Source organism: Petaurus breviceps, unplaced genomic scaffold, assembly GCF_028583685.1.
Source record: "Petaurus breviceps papuanus isolate PSGF00001 unplaced genomic scaffold, PetGlider_PUasm1.0 90897, whole genome shotgun sequence".
Lineage (NCBI taxonomy): Eukaryota > Metazoa > Chordata > Mammalia > Diprotodontia > Petauridae > Petaurus > Petaurus breviceps.
Window position 1 is genome coordinate 4,524,984 of NW_027187374.1, and position 23,916 is coordinate 4,548,899.

Below are 23,916 nucleotides of genomic sequence, written 5' to 3' on the forward strand. Positions count from 1 at the left end.
TCTTGGTTCCTCATAGAGTTATTTGTTTCCATTTGTTTAATTCTGGTTTTTAGCAAATCATTTTCCTTGGTTAATTTTTGAAGCTCCTTTTCCATATCATACACTTTTCTTTTTAGAGAGATGTTTTCCTCATTATAATGTTTTTCGAATTCTGCTATTTTTGTTTTGAGAGAATTATTCATTTTGTCTTCTATCTCTCTCATTTTGCTTTCAAAGTTCCTTTTGATCTCATCTAGGAGAGCCTTCTGTGCTTGGGATCCATTCCCTGTTGAAGTTTCAGCTGTGGGTGTGGAGTCCACATTGTCTCCCTCTGAGGTTGGTTCCTCCCTCTGAGGATAGTAGGACTCTAGAGTCTTTGTCTTTGTAGTCTGCTTTCTACCCATTTTGAGGCAGGGTCCTAACCACGCCCTTCCTCTAGGATCCCAAGCTTTTACTGTAGAGGGTTTTGCCCTGGACAATAGTTACTATATTTTCAGAGTCAGAGGGGGAGTTTGGAGCAAGTGGGGTTCACTCTGTCATCCTCATCTTTGGAGGTCCTGAAAGGGGCTTTTTTTTTTTTTAAAGATTTCTGGGCTATGAAGTGGTAGCCCCAGGAGTGTTTGCTGTCCAGTATAGGGGCCCCTGTATTTGCTTCTTACCTTGCTCTTTCCAGTCCCAGCCCTTTGGTGGTAGGCCTGGTAGTGGACCTTGTGGTTGGTGGGAAGACATGCCCTCCGAGTTGATCAGGCCCCTTCCCGGCCTGTGTCCGCCGCCGCCGCGCCTTCCCGGCCTGCGTCTGCCGCTGTGCCTTCCTGGCCTGCCTATCCATTACATTTCATATCCAATCTGTTGCCAAGGTCTGTTGATTTTACCTTTGAACATCTCTCAAATATGTCAAATTTTCTTCTCTGACACTACCTAGTTCAGGTCCTTATCACCTCACACCAATACTACTGCAATAGCTAGCCAGTGGGTTTGCCTACTTCATGTTTCTCAACACTTCAATTCATACTCCACCCACCAGGGATCTTCTTAAGGCACAGGTCCAACCAGGTTACTCCTCTGCTCAATAAATTCCATTGGCTCCTTATCATCTCCAGGATCAAATACAAAATGCTTTGTTTGGCATTCAAAACTGTTCATAACTTGGCCCCCTCCTACCTTTCCAGTCTTCTGTAGCAACAACCACACTGGCATACCAAGGATGGCTGCTAGAACAGGTTTTTAACATCTGCTTTCCTAGGAAAGATAGCTGTTTAAGGGATCAACAATTTTTTTTAAATTACATTCACAAGTTCAGGGGAAAAGTTAGCACCCTGAACTTCAGAGAAAATATAAGCAGAGAAATAAAGACCAACAGACAGGGCTCTGACTGCTTGAATCAATTATATACACTTTACATCCATCCCTGGATCGAGAAAGTTTTTACATCTGAGCAGTCAGGGAGTTCTAAACATATGTTCACTCAGAATCTCGACCAGAGAATCAGAAGATCTTTCTCATAAGCAAGCCCTGAAAGCAAAATACCCACTCAGAATATAAATACACTTCTTAGAGGCAGGAGGCATCACAAGCCTCATGACTCAGTGCCTAATTAGAAATTAGCAAAAGGTGTGAAAGCCTTCCTACAAGCAAGCCTACCCTAAGCAAGCTTCCCCAAATGTGCTCCACATGAGACCTATTAATGGGTAGGGAAGATCTTATATCCCATTAACATTACATCTTTTTATATCTTACTCCCTGCCATATAGTCTTTGGTCCAGTGACACTGGCCTTTTTGTTGTTCTATGAACAAGACACTTCATCTCTGTTTCATGTATTCTCTCTGACTGTCCCTAATGCCTGGAATGCTCTCCTTCCCTGTCTCTACCAACTGGCTTCCTTGGCTTCCCTTAAGTGCAATTAAAATTTTATCTACAGGAAGCCACAACCAAACCCTCATAATTATTTACTATTCACCCTGTATATAGTCTATTTATACATATTTGTCCATCATCTCCCCCATGGGATTATGAATTCCTCAAACAGCAAGGGTTCATCTTTCACTTTTATTTGTATCTCCAGGACTTAACACAAGGCCTGGCACATGTTGTTTTTCAGTCATTTTTTCAATCGTGTCTGACTCTTCATGGCCTCATTTGGGGTTTTCTGGGCAAGGATGCTGAAGTGGTTTGCCATTTCCTTCTCCAGATCATCTCACAGATAAGGAAACTGAGACAAATTGGGTTGAGTGACTTGCCCAGGGTCTCACAGCTTACTAGTGTCTGAAGCCAGATTTGAACTTAGGAAGATGAGTCTTCCTGACTCCAGACCTGGCACTCTATGCACTATGGCACCCAGCTGCCCTGGGGGCTGGCACACAGTAGGCACTTAATAAAGTTGACTGACTTACTGACATTATGTCCCTGACTAATAATGAGGTTGTTTCCCATGTCATGTCAGCAATAAAATAATGCTATCCTAAGAAGGGAAGGGTTCCCTAGTCTGGGAGTTTCTTGGATCCAATCTCCTAAAAGATAAAGATTTTGGATATAGTTCCTCTCTGGTCCTTCCTTACTCCTTCCCCAGTGTAGTCACTCAAGCCACAAGGTTCCTACTGTCACAGAGGGATCTATATATCTTGGGCAAAGAGCTCAGGTTCCCCTCACTTGGCTGGTATCAAAACTTTTTCCTAGTATTCCTTCCCAATAAAGGGCTCGGGGGAACGAAGAGTGACAGTCAGAAAGATGCTTTGTTTTCTAACAGCACAGGGGTATGTGCAAAATTATTGGAGCATAATTATAGTAGATGTGTATTTACTGGGAATAAAGGAGATTATTTTACTGACTTGGTAATTCTGAATCTTGGATGAATGAGAATGAGAGGCCTTATCCAAGTACTGTGAGAGAAGGAAGTAGTCCCCAGCAGAGGTCTATTAAGCTGCAGAAATTTGGTATTTCCCCATTGGGACTCCCAGGGAGGATTCCTGGCTGTTGGGCTAAGAAATATGGAGGGATTGTTGGTACAGGGCTAGTCTTATTATCAACACTGGCATCAAGACAGTATATATGCAAAAGCATAATAACCACTTAGGTATTTCATTATAGATGATCACTGACTTGTGAAAAAAGTGACTGTGACAATTATAATTATCTGTTCTGCATCTCCAGTATTCTTATCATTGTTTCTGCTCATTGTTACTACTTTAAATCAAGAAATCCAGTGTGACTTGCAAAGATTTGACAGCATTTACCACTGAGATCTAGGATGTAGTTCTTCAAAAGTAGAGAGGCAAAGCTTTTGGCTTTAACTTTATATCACATTTAGTCACTCATTTAGAATGTCATTGAGTTTTTTTGTTTTTCCTGTATTCCTAATTTAGCTTTTTTCATTTAGTACTGATGGATATCACTGGGATTAGGGCTATGTATTTATGGCCCTAATCCATTTAAATGATAAAAATTCCTCAAAATTTCTTTAAGGACCTTGCATCAAGAAGTAGAACATGATAGGATGGTGTTCCCTAACCATGCCATATGTTAGGCTACTTCTTTACCAAATAGTTAAGAAGGCTGTTCCCAATACTTGATTGACCCAGGGGGACCAGAGCTCAAGTTTCTAGCTGTTGACAGTTTTCTGATGACCTGAGGCCATAGGGTCATTGTTTCTCTTTACCTAAGAGCATAAAAATGCTGGTTTATATAGACTCAGGGTCTTTAGACTTGGTAGATGTCTCAAGGCCAGCCACCACACCCTTCCCTGCTGAGCAGACATATTTCAGTGTACCAGTTGCAAGGTAGCTATCTACAAGGGATGAGTGTTGCATTCGTCCTGGCTAAGTAAACTTTGTTGTGTTGATTGCTGAATGATTGGCCAGCGCCTTTATCTATTACAATATTGAATCTATACAACCAGGGGACCAGTCTGAGTTAGACTCAGTACATTACACTCCTTAATGAAGTTCATAACCATTCAAAAGAAACTGACCTAACAATGAACACAAAAAACCTCAAATACAAGAAAAATGCCCAGATTATGAATGGCATACAGCTGGATGGGAGCTTACTAAGTTAATTACACATATAAATACTCAGTACACATATCTTAAATGGAATGGCACTGAATATATATGGACAATGGGTTGAGAAGAATTGAGTATGTTGAAAAGAGATAAATTAATCTGGGAAATGCCAAAACATTATGTCTACAAACTATGGCACACCATGTTATCAGAATCACAGAATATTTGGGTTAGAAAGAATCCAAAAATCACTTTGTCACACCCATTATGAAGATGAATGACATTTACAATGTCCTCAACAAATAATCATTCATTCTCCTTGTATAATGGAACAGGGGAGGACGGACTATGGCAAAGAAGAGAATCCCCTACTTCCCAAGGTAAATCATTTTTTGGATAGTTCTAATTGTTAAGAAGTTTTTCTTCAAGGGGCGGCCAGGTAGCAAGAGAGTAAGAGCACCAGACCCAGTGTCAGGATGACCTGGGAATCGAATCTGGGCTCAGACACTTAGCACCCACCCAGAAATAACTGGCTGTGTAACCTTGAGCAAGTTACTTAACCCCAATTGCTTAAAAAAAAAAAAGAAGTTTTTTTTCATATCTACCCTATATCTTCCTTTATACTATTCACCTATGAATGGATATGATTCCTTCCACTAGGGTCAAACCAATCTAATGCCTCTTCTACATATCAGGCTTCTGCATAAATGATGAAAGCTATCAGGTCTCCCCAAGTCCTCTCTTCTCTGGTGTGAATATTCCCAATTTTGTCACTATCCTTACTGCCTACCTCTGAATACCCTCTAGTTCATCAATGTCATTCCTATAATGTGGCACCCTAAATTGAACACAATATTCCAGACGTGGTCTGACCAAGGTAGTGTATAGCAAAAGCATCACCTCCTCAGTCCTGGCCACCAGGCCTTTTTTTAATTAAACCTGATATTGCATTAGCTATTTTGCCTGCCATATCACAGTTTTTACTCATAACAAGTTTACAATTCACTAAATCATCCAAATCTTTTTCAGATAAATAAGCTATGCTTTCTCTATATTTCTTTAAAGAATAAAAATAAAACCACAAGAATACCCAAAAGTAAAGGAAAGAGGTATGTTGGGCAGATAGGTAGCAAACATTTGATCAAAAATGACTTGTACACAAGAATTGGAATAAAAGCTAGCATCCAAGAAATGCATGATCAGAGAGATAGATTAGTCATGTGATAAGGGCAAAGGGCATGAGATACACAGTTAAGAGCACTATAAGTCACTACAAAATATTAAAAGAACAAAAGAAAAAGATCTCCATTGTGCTAGGGAGGAATATTTGGAAGTCTATAAATGAAAATTTCACAGGATAATTAAGGCACAGATAGATATATTATGGTCTGCATCATTAGAGAAGTATCCACACTGATGAAATCATGGCTCTACTCAATATTGTAGAGTTTAATCTTGAGCATAAGAGGATAAATAGCATTAGAAGCCCCAAAAACGTTTAAAGAAGAGAAGCTCCTAGAATCAGCATCTCTTGTATATGAACAGCTTCTTTCCACTCACACAACTGCTACCTGGTGTGAGACCTCATCACCTCTCCCCTGCACTGCTGCAATAGCCTTCTGGTTGGTCTCCCAGTCTTGAATCTTTCTACACTACAATGAATCCTCTATTCAGCTGCTATGTTGTAGTGTAGGTGTTAAGTCCTCTGATAAAGGTGCTTCAGTGGTTCCCTGTTACCCTCATGATTAAAAAATAAAATTCTGTTTGGCATTTAAAGCCCTTCACAACCTGGCACCTTTTTATTTTTCCAGTATTCTTACACTTTATTCCTCTGTCCTCCTTCCCCCATCTCCCATGACCACACACACACACACACACACACACACACACACACACACACACACACACACACACACATGCACGCACTCACACATGCGCTGCTCAGCTACACTGACCTATTTGCTGTTCCTCCTACATGACACTACAGATCTCATCTTGGTGCCTTTGCACTGGGTAACTGTCAGGGGAGGAAAGTTCTGCTCCCTCCCCTACAATTCTAAGTCTCCCTAGCTTCCTTTGGGAATCAGCTCAAATCTCATCTTAAATGGCTCCACCAGCTGCTGCTAACTTTCCTTCTTAAATTACCTTAAATCTATATTTTATACATCGTGTATTTACCTACTTACATATAGTCTTTCCAATCAGAATGTGAACTCTTTTGGGAGCTGGGACTATTCTATGGCCTACTTTTATCTCCTACACTTAATGACTCCTTGTTGCTTCTAGGATAGAATACAAAATCTCTTTCTAGGATAGAATACAAAAAAAAAGTCTAGTATTTAAAAATAAAAAAAGTATTTACCTACTTTTGCAATCAAATTTCATTTCACTACCCTCCATGTACCCTCCATCTCCGCCGAATTCTCATAGCAGCTGTTCCCTACACAACAACCTATGCCCTGCCTCTATATCTGGATTGTATGTCTTTGCCTTATAGAATCCTTCAAAGCTATTACTCACATGAAGTTTTCTTTTTTTATTCTCCACAATTATCTTCATGTATTCATACTTTCTCCCTCTTGAAATTACTTTGGATTTAAATTTTACTTAGTTTTTTAAAGTTAAATCTATCCTCTCTCACTTCCTACCCTTCTTGCCTCCAGTAGAATATAAACTCCTCCAAGAACTATTTCATTTTTGTCTATGTATTCTTAATGCCCAGGATAGCACCTGGCACATAGTAGGTACTTTATCAATTAATTTATTTATTTATAATTTATCAATCAATGAATTAATGACTACTAGGTTACAGTCTGGAGGAAAAACGGGTGCAGAATGATTAGAATTTAAATTAGCAAGAATTCACAGAAATGTAGAATGAATTCAATCCTCTGTAGGATATAGAACAGCTATGTGATTCAACAAATATTTACAAGGCAAATGTGCTATCAAGTAGAAGCTCCTGGGTCTTCCTTCTGTGGTTGTAAACTATGCAAAACCAAATAATCACTTTTTATCCTGATATGTAAAAAAAGGACAAAAATGAACATGAGCAATATATTGAAGAAGACAATACCAAGTCACCTACTAATACTGGGACTTGGATTCAGAAAGATCTAAGTTCAAATTCAGCCTCAGAAATGCCTCAGTTTCCTCAACTGTAAAATGGGGATCTACCTCATCTGGTTCTTGTTAGGATCAAATGAAATAATATTTTTAAGTCTGGCACACAAATGTTTATTTCCATATTATTCCCCAACTTTTATGTGTGAACATACACAGTAAAATCACATTATAATCTAGGCTGCAAAGGCATAAAACAAAAAACAATTTTTTCTAATCATCCAGCACATATTACCCTAAATGTAAATATTTTGAAAGGTTAAGTAATGAAAATTGTTTTTATCTGATATCATTGTGGCATAAAGGTATATTTTAATAAGGAAGTATTATTTTCTTAAAAATAAGGTCATAGTGCTTGACCATTATCCATTAGGAAATAGCAATTATTCATGTAAATTTGAATCAATTTCCCATAAATCTTAAAAAAAAAGACTATCAGAGAAACTTGGTACAAAGATTTTTTTTCCCAGTTTCCCTTCAATTTTGGTAGTATTGGAATTTTTTGTGCAAAAACTTATAAATTTTATTAGATAAAAACTGGAAAAATTTGAAAGCTTAATTTTTAAAATAAGGTCATGTAATGCTTAGAGATGTAACTGAATTTATAAAAATTAGTAGAATTCCTTTATATTCATAGATGATAGAGACTATAAAAACAAAAAGTATCTCATGTCTGGTGATTTCATACCTTCAGTGGGAAAGCAGATTCCTTCTCCCATTTGGCAACTCTCCTGGATTCAAAGGGACCAAATTGTGTTCGCTTAACCAACTGAGTTATTGCAAATACTCCTTCAGTTCCATCTCCTAATGGTTTGATCTCTAAGTTGGAAGGAAGAGATGACCTAAAAATGAAACAAAAGAGAAACATGGCCCCCAAATGGCACTTAATTCAGTGAGATCACTGATTTGAAAATCAAAGAGTTTCTCTTAAAACTGAAATTTCTGCTCAGGTTATTTGCTGCCATTATTGGCTCTTAAGTAGTCATTTTCATAATTCTATTCTTTATAACCATTAGTTAATAATGAATTTCAAATAAATGCTAAATAAAGGTATAAATGATGATGACCACTATTTTTACACCTTGGTTCATTTATTTTTATGCAGATATCAGCATTCTAAACAGATTTTACCAAAAAAGTATTTTTGTGAACATAACAAAGCACTTGGATGGATAACCTATAAGGTGATCCATTAGGATATAGCATAAAGCATTAACAAAATGTGACCAGAAGAGAAGATGGACTACTTACATGATTAGAAAAAAGGATAATTGATAGACAGTATGCTTGCTTCATTGGTAGCCATGCAAGTCTAGAGAACTAGAGAAGGAAAGCCCTCAGAATAGTCAATAAATTCCTTAGTTCTTATAAGTGATTTTTAAGAAAACATGGATAGAAAGATGGCTGAATAAGGCAGGAAATTACCTGGCCCTCCAAAATCCCTTCCCTCTACCAATAACTTAAAAGTGAATTCACTCAAACTCAAAGTGAATTCTGGAGTGGTAGAAATAATTAAAAACCAGGATATAGCAGTTGTACAGTGTAACACGACTTGGGAGGATGTCAGAAGAGATCAAACCTTCTGGGGTGATAGTCTCGCCAGAGTGAAGCACAGATGCCAAATCAACAAACAGCAAGCCGTAGGGGCAGCCTTAACTTTCAGAACTTTTACCCCATGGTAAACATGGTATACTCCATATAAGTATAAAGGTATGGCAGATGACCAGGGGAAGACTGAAGGGGCAAGAGGGGGACCTCCAGTGGTGCTAGACATAGGGCCCAGGCATTGACAAGACCCAGTTCTAGGCTGTGGGTGTAGGAGGATGACTAAGCATATGCAGCTAAGTGTAGTGCAGAAGGCAGGGCCCTGCTGGTTGTGCTCACCTGCTGGAAAGCAGAATCTCTGGTTTCAGTTCCAGGGTAGAGAGGTGAGCTGACATTTGTAGGCTGGAGACACCGCAGGAAAGCAGGAAAGCAAGAACTTTTACTGTGGCAGTGATATTGAGGTCCCTGATCACACAGCTCAGGGGTGGAGAGGCATACCTGTGGTCATTCAGAGACCAAGGCATGAGCTGGAAGAGCAGTGACCACACCTGGCCTTAAATCATAGAACCAAAAAGTCAAAGACCCCCAGAGAAAGCTCTGAAACCTAAAATCAGAAATAATATGTCCCACATCCCAGAAGGAGAGGCTGACTCTAGTATAAAGTTGACAACCAAGAAATAGGCCATTTAAAAATGAGTAAACAAGAGAAAAAAGAGCCTGACCATACATAACTATTGATAGAAAAAAATCAAGGTTCAAACTCAGAAGAAGACAATGAAGTCAAATAAGCTACTTGTAAAGCATCAAAGAAAGCTGTAAGGTCACAAGCCCAAAAAGAGTTCTTGGAAGAGCTTAAAAAGGACTTTAAAAATCAAATAGGAGAGGTTGAGGGAAAATTAGGAAAAGAAATAGTAGTAAAGCAAGAAAATCAAGAAAATTATATGAACCAATTGGAAAAAGACCCAAAAACTTATAGAAGAAAATAACTCCTTAAAAACTAGAATTGGGGAAAAGGAAGCTAATGACTCCATAAGTGACAGAGATGTGAATGGAAGAACTATTACAGTGGAGAAGAGGAAAGGGTAGAGAGCAAGTAGTATGGGAACCTTATTTTCACTGGAACTGGGTTAAAGAAGGAAAAACACATTCATATAGTAGGATATAAAAGTCTTAAATTACAAAGAAACAGGATGGCAAAGGGATAGGATCAGGGAGGGACTCTTTAGGATGATATACATATTAAGAAATAGTAGAGCAAGGGGATAGGAAAAGGGAGGGACTCCTACGAGGGTATGCAGATTACTGAGGCAGTGGTCAGAAGTAAATTAGATTTCTGAGGGGGGATAGAGCAAAAAAAGAGAAAAAGATAAACAAAGAAGAAAAATAGGATGGAGGGAAATATTCAACTAGTAATTATAACTTTGGAGGTGAATGGAATGAACTTAAACATAAAACAGAAACAGATAGCACAATGGATAAAAAATCAGACCCTATCAATATGTTGTTTACAAGAAACATATTTGAAGGGGTGACTAGGTGGCACAGTGAATAGAGCACCGGAGCTGGAGTCAGAAGGACCTGAGTTCAAATACAGCCTCAGACACTTAACACAAAAAAACTAGCTGTGTGACCTTGGGCAAGTCACTTAACCCCAATTGCCCTCCCAAAAAAAGAAACACATTTGAAAATAAGAGACACATACAATAAAAATAAAGGGCTGGAGCAGAATTAATTATATTTCAGCTGATGTAAAAAAAGGGAAATCATGGTCTCAGACAAAGTTAAAGCTAAAATAGATTTATTTAAAAGAGATAAACTAGGAAACTCTATTATATTAAAAGATACCATAAATAATGAAGTAATATCAGTACAAACATATGTACACCAAATGCTATAGCATCCATATTTTTAAAGAAAAAGCTAAATGAATTATGGGTGTAAATAGCAAAATTATAATAGTGGGGAACTTCCACTTTCCCCTATCAGAACTAGACAAATCTGACCAAAACATAAATAAGAAGGAAATCAATGAGATGGGCAGAATCTAAAATAAATTAGATATGAAAGAAATCTGGAGACAACTGAATGGGAATTGAAAGAAATAAACCTTTCTCTCAGCAGTACATGGCACCTTTACAAAAACTGATAGTCTATTATAGCATAAAAACTTTTTAGTTGAATGAAGAAAAGCAGAAATATTAAATGCATCATTTCAGATCATAATTCAATAAATATTACATTTAATAAAGGACCATGGAAACAAAGATTAAAAATTAATTGGAGATTAAATAACCTAATCATAAAGAATAAGGAGATTAAAGAACAAGTCACAGAAACAATCAATAATTTCATTAATGAGAATGATAATAATGACACAATGCACCAAAACTTAATGAGATGTAAAAACAGTAGTAATCAGAAGAAAATTTATACCTCTAAATGATTACTTACTTCAATAGGATAGAGAAAGAGCAGATCAGTAAATTGGGTATACAATTAAAATAACTAGAAAAAGAACAAATTTTAAAATCCCCAATTAGACATAAAATTGGAAATCCTAAAAATTAAAGATGAGATTAGTAAAAATGAAGAAAAGAAAATTAGTGCATTAATAAAACTAGAAGTGGGTTTTATGAAAACCTTTGGTTAATATGATTTTAAAAAGAGAAGAAAACCAAATCATTATTATCAGACATGAAAAGAGTGAATAAACTACTAATGAAGAAGAAATCAATTGTCAGAAGCTATTTTGCCCACTTATATGTCAAAATACTTAACGATTTAAGTGAAATGGAAGAATATATACAAAAATATGAACTGCCCAGATTAACTGAAGAGGAAATAAACTATCTAAATAAATCTATTTTAGAAAAAGAAATTCAACAAGCTATACATAAACTGCCTAAGAAAAAAAGCATCAACATCAGATGACTTTACAAGTGAATTCTATAAAACATTTAAATTTAAACTAATTCTTAATATTTCTTTTTTTTTTTCTTTTTTGGGGGGGCAATTGGGTTTAAGTGACTTGCCCAAAGTCACATGGCTAGTAAGTGTGTCAAGTTTCTGAGGCCAGATTTGAACTCAGGTCCTTCAGACTTCAGGGCCGGTACTCTATTCACTGCACCTCCTAGCAGCCCCCAGCATAAACTAATTCTAATATTAAATAAATTATTTGAAATAACAGGCAAAGAAGGAGTCCTACCAAACTCTTTTTATGAAACAAAAGTGGTGCTGATACCTAAACCAGGAAGAGCAAAAGCAGAGAAAGAAAATTACAGACCAATTTCCTTAATGAATATTAATGCCAAAATCCTAAAAGAAAATACTAGCCAGGAGAATAAAACAATATATCACAAAGAATATACATTGTGACCAAGTGGGATTTATATGCCAAGAATGCAGGGATGATTTTAATATAAGGAAACTACTAATATAATTGATTGTATCAATAACAAAAATCACAAATTATACCAATAGATATAGAAAAAGTTCTGACAAAATACAACACTCAAATACTAAAAATACTTGAAAGTATCAAAATCAATGAATTTTTCCTTAAAATGTTAAAAAGTATTTATCTAAAACCGTCACCAAGAATTCTCTATAATGGGGATAAGCCTTTCCAATAAAATAAGGAGTGAAACAAGGATGCTCATTTATCACTCATATTATTCATTATTATACTAGAAATGTTAGTAATAACAATAAGAAAAAAGAAATAGAAGGAATCAGAACTATTTCTTTTTGCAAATGATATGATATGCAAATGAAATGACTTAAAAATTCCTAAAAATTCAACTAAAAAGCTAATTTAAACAACTTTAGCAAAGTAGCAGGATAGGGAATAAACCCACATAAATCATCAGCATTTCTATTTATCACCCAGCAAGGCCCTGCAAGAAAAGATAGTAAAAGATACCCCCATTTAAAATAACTGTAGACAGTATAAAATATCTGGAAGTATACCTGCCAAGCCAAACCCAGGAACTATAAAAACTTTTTACATACAAATGGTCAGATTTAAATAACAGGAGAAATATTAATTGTTCATGGGTGGGCTGAACCAATATAATAAAAATGACAATTCTACCTAAACTAATCTACTTATTCAATGCCATCCCAATTAAATTGCCATTACTCTGACCAATGAAAATCATAATATGGACACAGTGGTCAGTACATAACCAGTACAAAATTTTGCATTTGGGCATTTACCCATCAACAGTGGTTTGATGCCTAAACTTGGAAATGAGCTCATTACTAAACAGAAACCCCAAAATATCCACCAGTCACTAATAATGTGTTTCATAGCTTTACCTCCTTTGTCTGATTTCTATAATTACCACTGGGCTTTCCTGGGGTCTTTGCAGGGATCCAACCTGTAGTCTGGCTGCCACCCCAGAATGATGACTATCAAACTCTTGGCAGGGGTACACCATACTGTCCCAATGTAAGTGTTCAATTGATTAAACTACTACCTATATTCAATTTGGAGCTCTTTGGCCTCTTCCTTTGGTATTGAACTTTACCTTGGGCAAGTCACTTAACCCCAATTGCTCTGCCCTCCCCCCTCCAAAAAAAAAAGCAATAAAAAAGTAGTATATACAAGCAACATAAAAAGAAGAAATGCAAAATCGTTTGAGAGAGTATACTAGCAATCGAGAGGATCCAGAAAACTTTCACATAGAAAGTGGTGCTTGAATGGCATCTAGAAGAAAGAGGATTCTGAGACAGAAGTAGATTCAAGGACTGAGAATGGCCAATTCAACGGCCATAATGAATACAGAATATTGTGCATGTGGAAAAGCAAGCTTGGTTGGATGGCAGAATTCAAAAGTGTGTTATGGGAGGGACAGAGAGAAGGTCAGTCTAGCTGAATTGAAGAGTACAAGAAGGTGAGTAATGTTAAATGAGTTTGGAAACAGAAGGTGAGGCAAGCTTGTGTAGGACTTAAAAGCTAAAGACAAGTTTATATTTGGCCCTAGGGAACTACTAGAGTAGCTATCAAGTCAGAGAATGATATGGTTAGATTTTCACTTAAGGAAAATCACTTTGGCAGCAACATGGCAACAGATTGAAGTAGAGAGAAGAGGTTTCAATAGTCTAGCCAAGAGGTAATGCAGGCCTGAACTAAGGTGGTAGCTGCGTGAGTAGAGAGAAGAGGTAGAATGAAAGAAATGTTATCAAGGAAGAAAAAACTGACAGAAATTGACAATAACATAATTTGGCGACATAAATAAATAAATCAATAAATAAGGTACACGGGGAAGGGAGGAGTTGAGAATAACAAAAAAAAAGTACAAACCTAGGAGTCTATAAAAAATAGAGGTATCAGAAATAAGGAAATTTGGAAGTGGGGAGTTGGGGGGGTGAGATTAATTTAGTTGTCAATGAATAGAATTACAGATTTAAACCTGGGACCTACTATAGCAAAACGTATTGCTCGCTGCTAGTATCTTGATCATGCTGGGGAAAGACTACATATGGGGATACGAGTCAGATGTTAGTACTTGTTGGGGAAAAACTAACAAAAATCTAAGCTAAGGTGGTAGTCATAGAAAGTCAGCCATGATCAATCACCAGCATATCATATTGAGTTATGTTCTAGAAGCAACAGTTTAAGCTATCCAAAGACTCTTAGCTGGTTCTGCCATTTTACCAGTGGAATACATTTCAAAGATATCTGGTCTAAGTTAGGGTTGTAGTTTGCAGCCACAGAATACTATATAGCAAAACTAACAGACTTCACTGACTTGGATTCACTAGCACCATGTCACATTAGCAGTATGTCACATGTAGTTACCTAAAGAATCACATCACTGGTACCCTAATACTTTCATTTTAAGAAATTTGATCAAAGCAGCTTACTATAGAAAAATTAAAATTATATCCTTCCTTATCATGGCAAAAAACTGTTCAAGTCACACTATGATAAAAACACTATGATGAAAATCATTTATGCCTTCCAGAAATGTTGAGGAAAAGTCTATCTCTAATTGCTCTTAAAAGGTTTAAAACTTAAGTCATTCTTTCTTCTTGGAAACCATAAAAAGTTTTTGCTATCTTACTAAAGCTGTTAAGCAACCTTGACAAAACTAGAAAAACTGAGGGAAAAAAGATTTTAAAACCATTTATACATGTATTGTGTGCATACAACTTACACACGTGTACACATACACATATGTAAATCACACGTGTAAAATAAACAGCTCATTAGAAGTTGCTCACCTTGCCCTGCTCAATACAAAGGAGTCCTTTACCATCACCACTGGGCCCAACTCTGGACATTCTGAATCATGGTACTGACCACAGTCTTCACACCCTGTAAACAGACAAACAGATCTCTTCAAAGGTAGCATTCATGTTTAGCTATAATTCAACCAGACTGCTAGAAAATCTTAATTAATGCTGTAACATGGGGGGCCAGGTAGCACAGTGAATAAGAGCACCGGCCCCAGATACTTAGTACCACACCCAGAAATAATTGGCCGTGTAACCTTGAGCAAGTTACTTAACCACAATTGCTTAAAAAAAATTAATGCTGTAACAAACTTGCAAAACACACTGGTAGTTTTTGACTGAGGTTACAATGAATGTGAATGAATACTGAGATCACGAAAACAAGTAAAACATATGACCAATGTGATTAAGTAAGTCATGTCTTACATATTCCACTCCATAAATACATAACATACTCTAAGGAAATGTCTACAAATCATTTGTAGTCATTTCTTCGAAAGAGTGAGCAAATTTATTCCCAAATCCCTGGTATTTCAATTCCTTAGTTACAACTGTAAAATATTTTTCAAGTTTCTGATGTCACACCACTTCTCTGAATCAGTGTCTAAAACCTACAAATTTCTGTATGCAGAAAGATTGTAAAAAGTCTGTTATACACGGTCTTCCCCATTTTAGTAAGTGGGGCTATTTAAAGCTACTAAGAGTTTCCTGTAGCTTTCCCTATCCCCTTAAAAAACTACCTGGATTTTTAGAAAATATTTTTCCATATAAAAAAATCTATCATAATTTTACATGACTAATAAAATTCATCTCAATATTCTTTTTTTGAATTTTTTTCAATTATATGCAAAAACAATCTTTAACATTCTTTTTTTTAATTTTGAATTCCAAATTCTCTCCCTCTCTTCTTCCCCCCCCTTTCTGAGAAGGCAAACAATTTGATATAGGTTATACATGTTCAGTCATAGAAAATATATTTCCATATCAGTCATATTGTGAAAGAAATACTGACCAAAAAAACCCACAAGAAAAATAAAATAAAATTTTTTAAAAAGTAGGCTTTGATCTGAATTCAGATTCCATCAGTTTTTTTTTTTCTTCTGGAGGTAGAATAGCATTTTTCATCATAAGTCCTTCAGAAATGTCTTTGGATCACTGTATTGCTAAGAATAGCTAAGTCATTCAGTTGATCATTGTACAATATTTTTGTTACTGAATAGAATGCTCTCCTGGTTCTGCTTACTTCATTTTGTATCAGTTCAGGTAAGCCCTCCCAGGTTTTTCTGAAAGCCTCCTGCTTGTCATTTCTTAAGCACAATAATATTGCATTGCAATCATATACCACAACTTGTTAAGTAATTCCCCAATTGATGGGCACTCCCTCAATTTCCAATTCTTTGCCACTACAAAAAGAGTATGCTATAAATATTTTTGTACATATAGGGTTTTTCTGTTTTGTTTTTTAAAGTTCTTTGTGACACAGACCTAGTAGTGCTATTGCTGGGTAAAAGAGTATGTTGTGTATAACCCTTAGGGCATAGTTCAAAATTGCTCTCCAGAATGGTTGAATCAGTTCACAATGCCTCCAACAGTGCATTATTGTTCCAATTGTCCCATATCCCTTCCAACACTTGTCATTTTCTTTTTCTGTCTCATTAGTCAATCTGACATATGTGAGGTGGTACCTAAGAGTTGTTTTAATTTGAATTTCTTTAATCAACAGCAATTTAGACCATTCTTTGTTTCTTCACCTGAAAACTGCCTGTTCATATCCTTTGCCCATTTATCAATTGGGGAATGACTTCTATTCTTATAAATTTGACTCAATTCTCTATATATCTGAGTAATTTCAATATTCTTTCATGTGATACACTCACAAATAAACATAGTTTCATCACTGCCATCTTCAGCCATTTCTGAAACCTGTCAAAACAAAAAGGAAGGAATCAGTTAATACCGATGAAGAAAGGATCTTTGGTGTGCCCTTGTAAATTAGAGTGCTTTAAAGTTTGCAAAGCACTTCTTGGGGAAAAATTGAAACCACAATCATTTTGCAACATTTTGATGAGCTAACATCATTGACAAGCCAACCATCTGGTCACCTAATAATCATTCATGACTGCTACTGAAGAAGAAACAATAAACTATGTAAAATAACAGTAAAAAGAAGGTCTGATATACTGCTGTCTACAACTATTTGTTTTCCTTGGATAAGTAGCACCTGCAGTATGGTAACCTACAGTTTTGTCTAAAGGGACTTCTTTCACAATTGTAAAAAAGTATTGGTCACCAGCTTTTATCTCCTGCCCTTGAACAGGAAATGTCTTTCCATTCTGTTAACAAATCCTACCAATGTCATGGTAAATGTTTTTGTAGAAGCTGCTCCCTGCCTGCTTCCCTTCTCTCTAGAAAGATTGCCCTTTTCTCTACCCATGCCTTTGCTGTGAAAAGTGTCACTTATCTATCCTAAGTTGTCAGAAAATGCTATTGATTGTTTACTTTAAGTGGGTGTGAAAAGTTATAAAAACTAAATCAGCACTCTAGGAAGTTAAAGCAGCTATCAGCAGTTGTAATAGCATGCTAATACAAGTTTTCTTTGCTTTTAGTTTCTTTGACCCACAGTTCATTGGACCTCCCCTTGGTAACAGAAAATTCTCCAACATACTTAATTATTATTTTCACAACAACCCTGGGAGATAAGTGCTATGATTATCTGCATTTTATAGATGAAGCAGTTAGAGGTGCACACTGAGGCAAGACTCAAACTTAGACCTTCCTGCCTCCAGGTCCAGTGTTAACATAGTATTAGATTTTGTCCACACTCAACTCCTTTCCAAATAAGCAAGATTTTTAGATATCACATGATTATTTTAAATAATTTATTTATTCATTTATCTATTTTGTTTATTGTCCAGTCATGTTTGACTTTTGTGGTCTCATTTGGGATTTTCTTGGCAAAGGTGCTAGAGTGGTTTGCCATTTCCTTCTCTATCTAGTTCACTTTACAGATAAGGAAATGGAAGGAAACAAGGTTGTGACTTGCCCAGGGTCACACAGCTAGCAAGTGTATGAGACCAGATTTGAACTCAGTCTTTTTGATTCCAGGTCTGGCACTCTATATTATGTAACTGCCCCTATTTATTTTATAAGCATTTATTATTTCTACCTCTGCCCCTTCAATACAACAATTTAAAAACATTTTTAAGCAAATATGGACAGAAATGTATGGCTTCAATCATTTTTTGAAATATGGTTTGAGACTTTTTTTTAAATCACCGTTTTCAAATCAAATAATTCTTAATTATCTCTTCTTGACCATGTTTCTACTTCAGTCATTTTTATATTATGTTCTTGTTTTTCCAATCTTTTGATTTTAAGATTTCATTTTGTCTCAGTGAAACATTTCCTGTTTTATCCATTTAAATTTTCAGAACATTCAATACTTGGGTGAAGTTTCCTACCATCTGTCCCCAGGTCTCATTTCTCCTTGTCATTCTCTGCTCCCAAGCTTTGCATTGTTTCTTTTCTTTCATTTCTTCCCAGTACTCTTATGATCTTTATAACCAGGACATTTTGTTTTTCCTCTCTGCATCTTGTAATCCAACACTTGGACTTATGGGGTTGTTCTCTTCCTCAGGGTTTACCCCTAGACTTCCTGCAGGCCAAGATATTTCCTAATAGTAGTAGGTATTTCCTTTGGCTTACTCAGAACTGGGGTGCTTATGTTTAGGTCAGCTTGACTCCTTTAGTCCTAAACGGTACTGACAGGCCCTGCCTGGGCTTGAATGTAGTGGTCCTTTCTTCTGTAGGAACTGGCCTTGTTTCTTGTTGTGGCTCAGACCTAGAGTGTCTGGATGCAAAGTCTGACCTAGAAGCTATTCAGAGCTCCATTTGTATTGTAGCCTGGGCTCTGGGAAGAAGTGAGGCTGAGGCTTTTTTCTCCAGTTGCTCCAAGGGCCACCTTCATAACAGGTTCAACCCAGACCCCTTGAAGGGCTCTTCTCCCCCTTTCTCTTGCTGCAGAGCTCAACTCTTTCTATAGTGCTCTAGGGCTAGGCCACAACTGAGCTGTGCTCTGCCTGGGGCTGCTTGCTGCCGAACTCTCTGGCCTTCTCCTTGATGAGCTCTGACCAAGGGGCAACACTCAAGGGCTGGCCTCTGCCTAGGGCCTCATTCTTGCCACATGGCCCACCCTGCATCATGCTCTACCTAGGGTCCTTCCCCCATCCCACTGGTGCTGGGCACAGGGGCTACTTTTGTTCTGAGCTCTCCCTAGGACCTCCTTGTCACAGGCTGCAGGGCAGCCCTCATGAGTTAGACTCTGCTTGGGGCCCTCACCTTCCTGCAATTGAGGATAGGGATTGTCTCAAACAGGGTCACTAGTACAGGGTCACCTCAAGCCCTTCACCCAAGGCTTGTCTTATAGTTGTCCCATATTGAACTCTTCTTGGAGTTGTTGCACAGTTATTTTGCTCTACAAAATTACCTAAGCTTATCTACTTCTAGGTGTCTCCAGAATCCTAGTGCTACTTCTGTGTAGGACTAGGACAGGTAATGTAGTTTATTCTTTTTTAACTCGTGCATTTTTAATCTTTATTGAAGTGTTTGTAAGGGATCTGGGCTCCTGTAGTTCCCAATATACCATCATCTTCCTATAATTTCCTCACTTTATTTCTTTACATCCTTCAGATCATATCTCTATTAATGTTTAGTAAAACAATTTTTTTTTGTTGGAGGGCAACTGCCCAAGCTAGTTTGTGTGTGTGTGTGTGTGTGTGTGTGTGTGTGAAGTGTCTGAGGTTGGATTTGAACTCATTTCCTCCTGACTACAGGAGGACCTGAGTTCACTGAGCCACCTAGCCACCCCTAAAACAATTAATTTTAATTCTTTTATTTAACTATTAAAAATACTGCAAACTTTGAGTAGAAAGTTTTCTTAAGGGGCGGCCCAGGCATCGGGAGACCCAAGATCGGTTCCGGCCTCAGATACTTGGCACCCACACAAAAAATAACTGGCCATGTAACCTTGAGCAAGTTACTTAACCCCAATTGCTTTAAAAATAAATAAATAAATAATGATTCAATTGCAGCACAATATGGTAAAGAGATCTGAAGTCAGAGAATATGGATTCAAATTCTGGATTTGTTATTTAGTGGCCAAGTCACTTCTCTTCTGTAGGTCTCTATTTCCTCATTTGTAAAATAAAGTAGTTAGTACAGAAAATGGGTTTATGACTTTTTTTGTGTCATGGTTCTTTCCCCTGTTTCCCTTCTCCTGGTAGTCTATGGATTCAAGTCTATAAACTCCTTTCAAGAATAATGTTTTTAAATGAATAAAACACAAAGGACTACAAAGGAAACAAATTATATTGAAGCAAAGATGGAATCTTATTTTCCTATCTAGGTTCAAAAACCCTCAAAATCTATCCAGGTTCAGACTCCAAATTAAGAGCCCTGTCTAGATGGTATCTAAGGATATTCCCAGTTCTAAATGTTAGATGACCTCCATCAATGACCATTTATAAAATAATTGCCATAAAAACTATTCAAATATGAAAGTGTATCTGCAACTCCATTAATTTGGATGTTCCCTGTACAGCATAGATCATAAGTAATCAGTGCCTGTTGAACCCCTAGAAGAGAGAGGCCTTCCTTGCTTTTTCCTGACAGCTTCAGTGTCCAGGCTGAGCACTCAGGCTCATCACTTGTTCCCACATCATGGTTATCTTGCTGTCTTTTTTGGTCGTACATGTCCCTGATGGCATCCTTTATTCCATTTCTTCCATAAGTTTCATATTTTAATGAAAAAAAGAAAGTAGAGAAGAACCAAAATGGTAGAGTAGGAGGAAGCCAGAGCTTCCAGACGATCATTCACAAAGATCTAGAAAAAGCAACTGATGGATACAAAAATCCAAGAAAAAAGGCAGTGAGTCATTTTTCTAAACTAAGTGGGCATCAGGAAACAAAGTTCTGTAGACACCAGGGAGATGCAACAAGTCTTGTAGCACAAGGACTGAACAAGGACCTGCCAGTGGCTGTTAATGGAGCAAGAAGAGGTCCCAGATAAGGCCCAGGAGAACCTGATCCTATGCAGGGTGCTAGGTTCCAACTACCAATTCTGTTGTTCATACCCCAGAGCTATATAGACTCAGAAAAGACTGACATAAGGACCTATGCATGGGAGTAGTGGTCAGGAGCAGCAAAAGGGCACAGGCCCTAGGCTATGAGTGAAACAAGTATAGAATTAGACAGTATGGGAATTTGAACTAGGAACAGGAAGGGATCTTAGATCCAAGTCCCAGTCAATTCTGAAGTCTGGAATGAAATAAACAGAGTAGGAAGTCCAGATCAAAAAAGTACCTGCAGTTTTGTAACTTTGAACCAGAAGATGGTTTACAGTGCCTAAGTTTTAGTCTACTGGAACTCTATTCAGGGCCAAGCCTTTAATTGTGTTGTTCAGAATCAAACTCAGGTCAAGAACTTGCAACACTCACACCAGGAAGATTTTGGGATCAAATGATTGATGTCCTTGAGATCCCTGAATAATCTAACATTCAAAACACTGAGGAAGTGTTTTGACCAAATGAGATCATTATGGCTGAAGAAGTGTATTTTATGGAGGCCCAGATGAGGGACAATGATAGGGAAATCAACCCTAAGAAAATACATGGTCCAGTCTGCTCAGCCAAGTTTGAGGACCTATAAGGCTTGAGGAAAACCCAGGATTCAGAGAACAGTCCCAAATAAGCTGAATGACCCCTGAGCAATGCAGGCCCATAATGTAAGAAGAAGGCCCAGAGTTTTATTGGACTCTTCAGGCTTTAGAGAACCCACATTCTCCATGTGGGTATTCTGATGTCCATCATTTACCATGTCACCTGCAAATCTGCATCTTCTATGTGTGGCCAGAACAGGCTATAGCCTGGTAAGCAGACTGTCCAGCAGTGTCATTCCATGAGCCCTTATGATGCTGTAAGGCCCACATAAGGACCAACCTGAATCGAGCCTTTGGTAGGCACAAAACAGTGGCCAGAATAAGCAACCATTAGACTTCTGGAGCTACAAGCTTTCCAAAGCATTCACCTGTTCCTGGGCCCTACCTGCAACTTGAATAGATAATTCAAAGACATAAAATAACCCTTTGCTCAGAGTCCCCTTTTATGTGTTGGATGATGTCAGATAATCTATCCATCTCCCTGGGTCTCCTGCCTGATCTGCAGCATCCCTTGGGAGAGAGGAGAAATGCCTTTCCATGTAGAGGAGATTCATATTCAGGGATGTGTTTGATGAGAAGATCTCTAGCTTGCAACAGTCTGTGATTCTATAATCCATTTTGATTCTATACAGGATATCATCTCAACGGTGGCCAATACCTTTGGGAAGTACATACATACATATACACAGTGGTTTTATCTCTATGATTGCATTTATCACAGTCTTGTATGATCATAACATACTAATAGAAGACAACCAGTGAACACAGAAGCTTTTAGATTTAATCTTGCTATTTTATAATTATAAATAACATGAAATTGTAATGGCAAGCAGAGAAGTACTTAGCACCTTCTTTGAGCCCCTTGTGATTTGAAGGTGGGAAGAAGTTGCTGATACAACAGGAAGGAACTGACCATATAAAAGGAGGAGCACAAGCTGGGACTGAGCAGAACAGAGAAGGGGAACACTTGTGATGGCCAGCACTCTGTTTGTCTGTTCAGTCTGTGTTGATCTGTGTTTGTGATACTTTGTATTTTTCAGACCTTGTTTGTGGGTCTGTGTTGATTTCACAGGCAGACAGTGAATTGATGATGGTGCCAGCAACTTATATTAGTGTTGCTTTGGCTCTGTTAAGCTTTGTCTTCCCAGAAACAGAAACTTGCTTAGAACTTGAGGTGGACTGGACACTGTGAGCTTCAATATGGAACCAGAACTGGACGAGGAACTGGATGAGGAGCTGAGAGCTTCCTGCCTGTGAATCCAGGTGACAGTTGGGTGAATTCAGGTAAGAGCTGGGACCATGGAAAAGGAACCATGAAGTTTAGGAACCAGCCCAATTCAAGGTGAAAAGACCTTTCCATGGGTACTTAGTGCTGGCTGACAACATCATGATTTACTGTGATCTAGGGGTGGGAGAACTTTGTACCTCTTAAGGATGACTGAGTTAAGGACTTACTGAATGATATTTTTTGTTTAAAACTATGGGGCCACTTTAGTCATAAGTTGTTATATCATTGTGAATGCTATACTTGGTTTCTGTGAATGTTTTGTCTTAGTTTACTGCTGAATAAATAGAGAGTTCACTATACTATATTATCAGAACCTTAAAGCTATTCACAGTAGCAGTCCTCTAGAAACCTACTCATGTTTGGCTTTACAGAAATTAAAAACAAAAGATAGCTGGATCTTCAAAAACTCCTCATTTTGGGGCAGCTAGGTGGCGCAGTGAATAGAGTACCAGCCCTGGAGTCAGGAGGACCTGAGTTCAAATGCGGCCTCAGACATTTAACACAAAAACTAGCCATGTGACCTTGGGCAAGTCACTTAACCCCAACTGCCCTCCAAAAAGCAAAAAAACAAAAACCCTTCATTTGATCCATCCTTCCTAGCTATTTTATCAGATCTCTAAAAGGTCTTAGTATAAGAGGTGCCTCTACTTCCTTTGTTCTCACTCTCTTCTTAATAATTTTCTATAATCTGGCTTTTGATCTCAATTTTATTTTATTTTTTAAAGCATAGGGACTTTTTTTTAGTTTCAAATTCTGTCTTTTCATTCCCTCTTCCAATCACTGAGAAGAAAACATTACAAATATGTTTAGTCATGTGAAACAAATTTCCAAATTAGCCATGTTCTTTAAAAAAAAAAAGCAGCAAAAGGAGAAAAAAATATATATTCAATCTTCACTCTGAGTCCATTAGTTCTTTATCTGGAGGTAGACAGCATGCTTCACGAGTCTTTTGGAATTGTTGTAGGTCACTGTACTAATCAGTTACTATATCTTTCACAATTGATTATCTTTATAAAATTGTTG

At 37.5% G+C, this 23,916-nt stretch overlaps 1 protein-coding gene across 7 annotated transcripts in view; it reads right to left on the bottom strand.

Moving 5' to 3' along the window:
• PRDM15 (PR/SET domain 15) overlaps nucleotides 1-23,916 on the bottom strand; it is a 207,776-nt gene that overhangs the window by 150,388 nt on the left and 33,472 nt on the right. For 4 of the 7 annotated variants that reach the window (XM_069074875.1, XM_069074874.1, XM_069074876.1 and 1 more), the window contains exons 2-4: nucleotides 16,768-16,813; nucleotides 14,879-14,972; nucleotides 7,791-7,944 (exon numbers count right to left, since the gene is read on the bottom strand). In XM_069074875.1, coding sequence (XP_068930976.1) covers nucleotides 7,791-7,944; nucleotides 14,879-14,972; nucleotides 16,768-16,804 — 285 coding nt within the window. In that variant the 5' untranslated portion in view covers nucleotides 16,805-16,813. Of the gene's footprint in view, nucleotides 1-7,790; nucleotides 7,945-8,986; nucleotides 9,146-14,878; nucleotides 14,973-16,767; nucleotides 16,814-23,916 lie in introns of all 7 variants that reach the window. The other 3 variants (XM_069074871.1, XM_069074870.1, XM_069074869.1) reach the window with 1 other exon arrangement.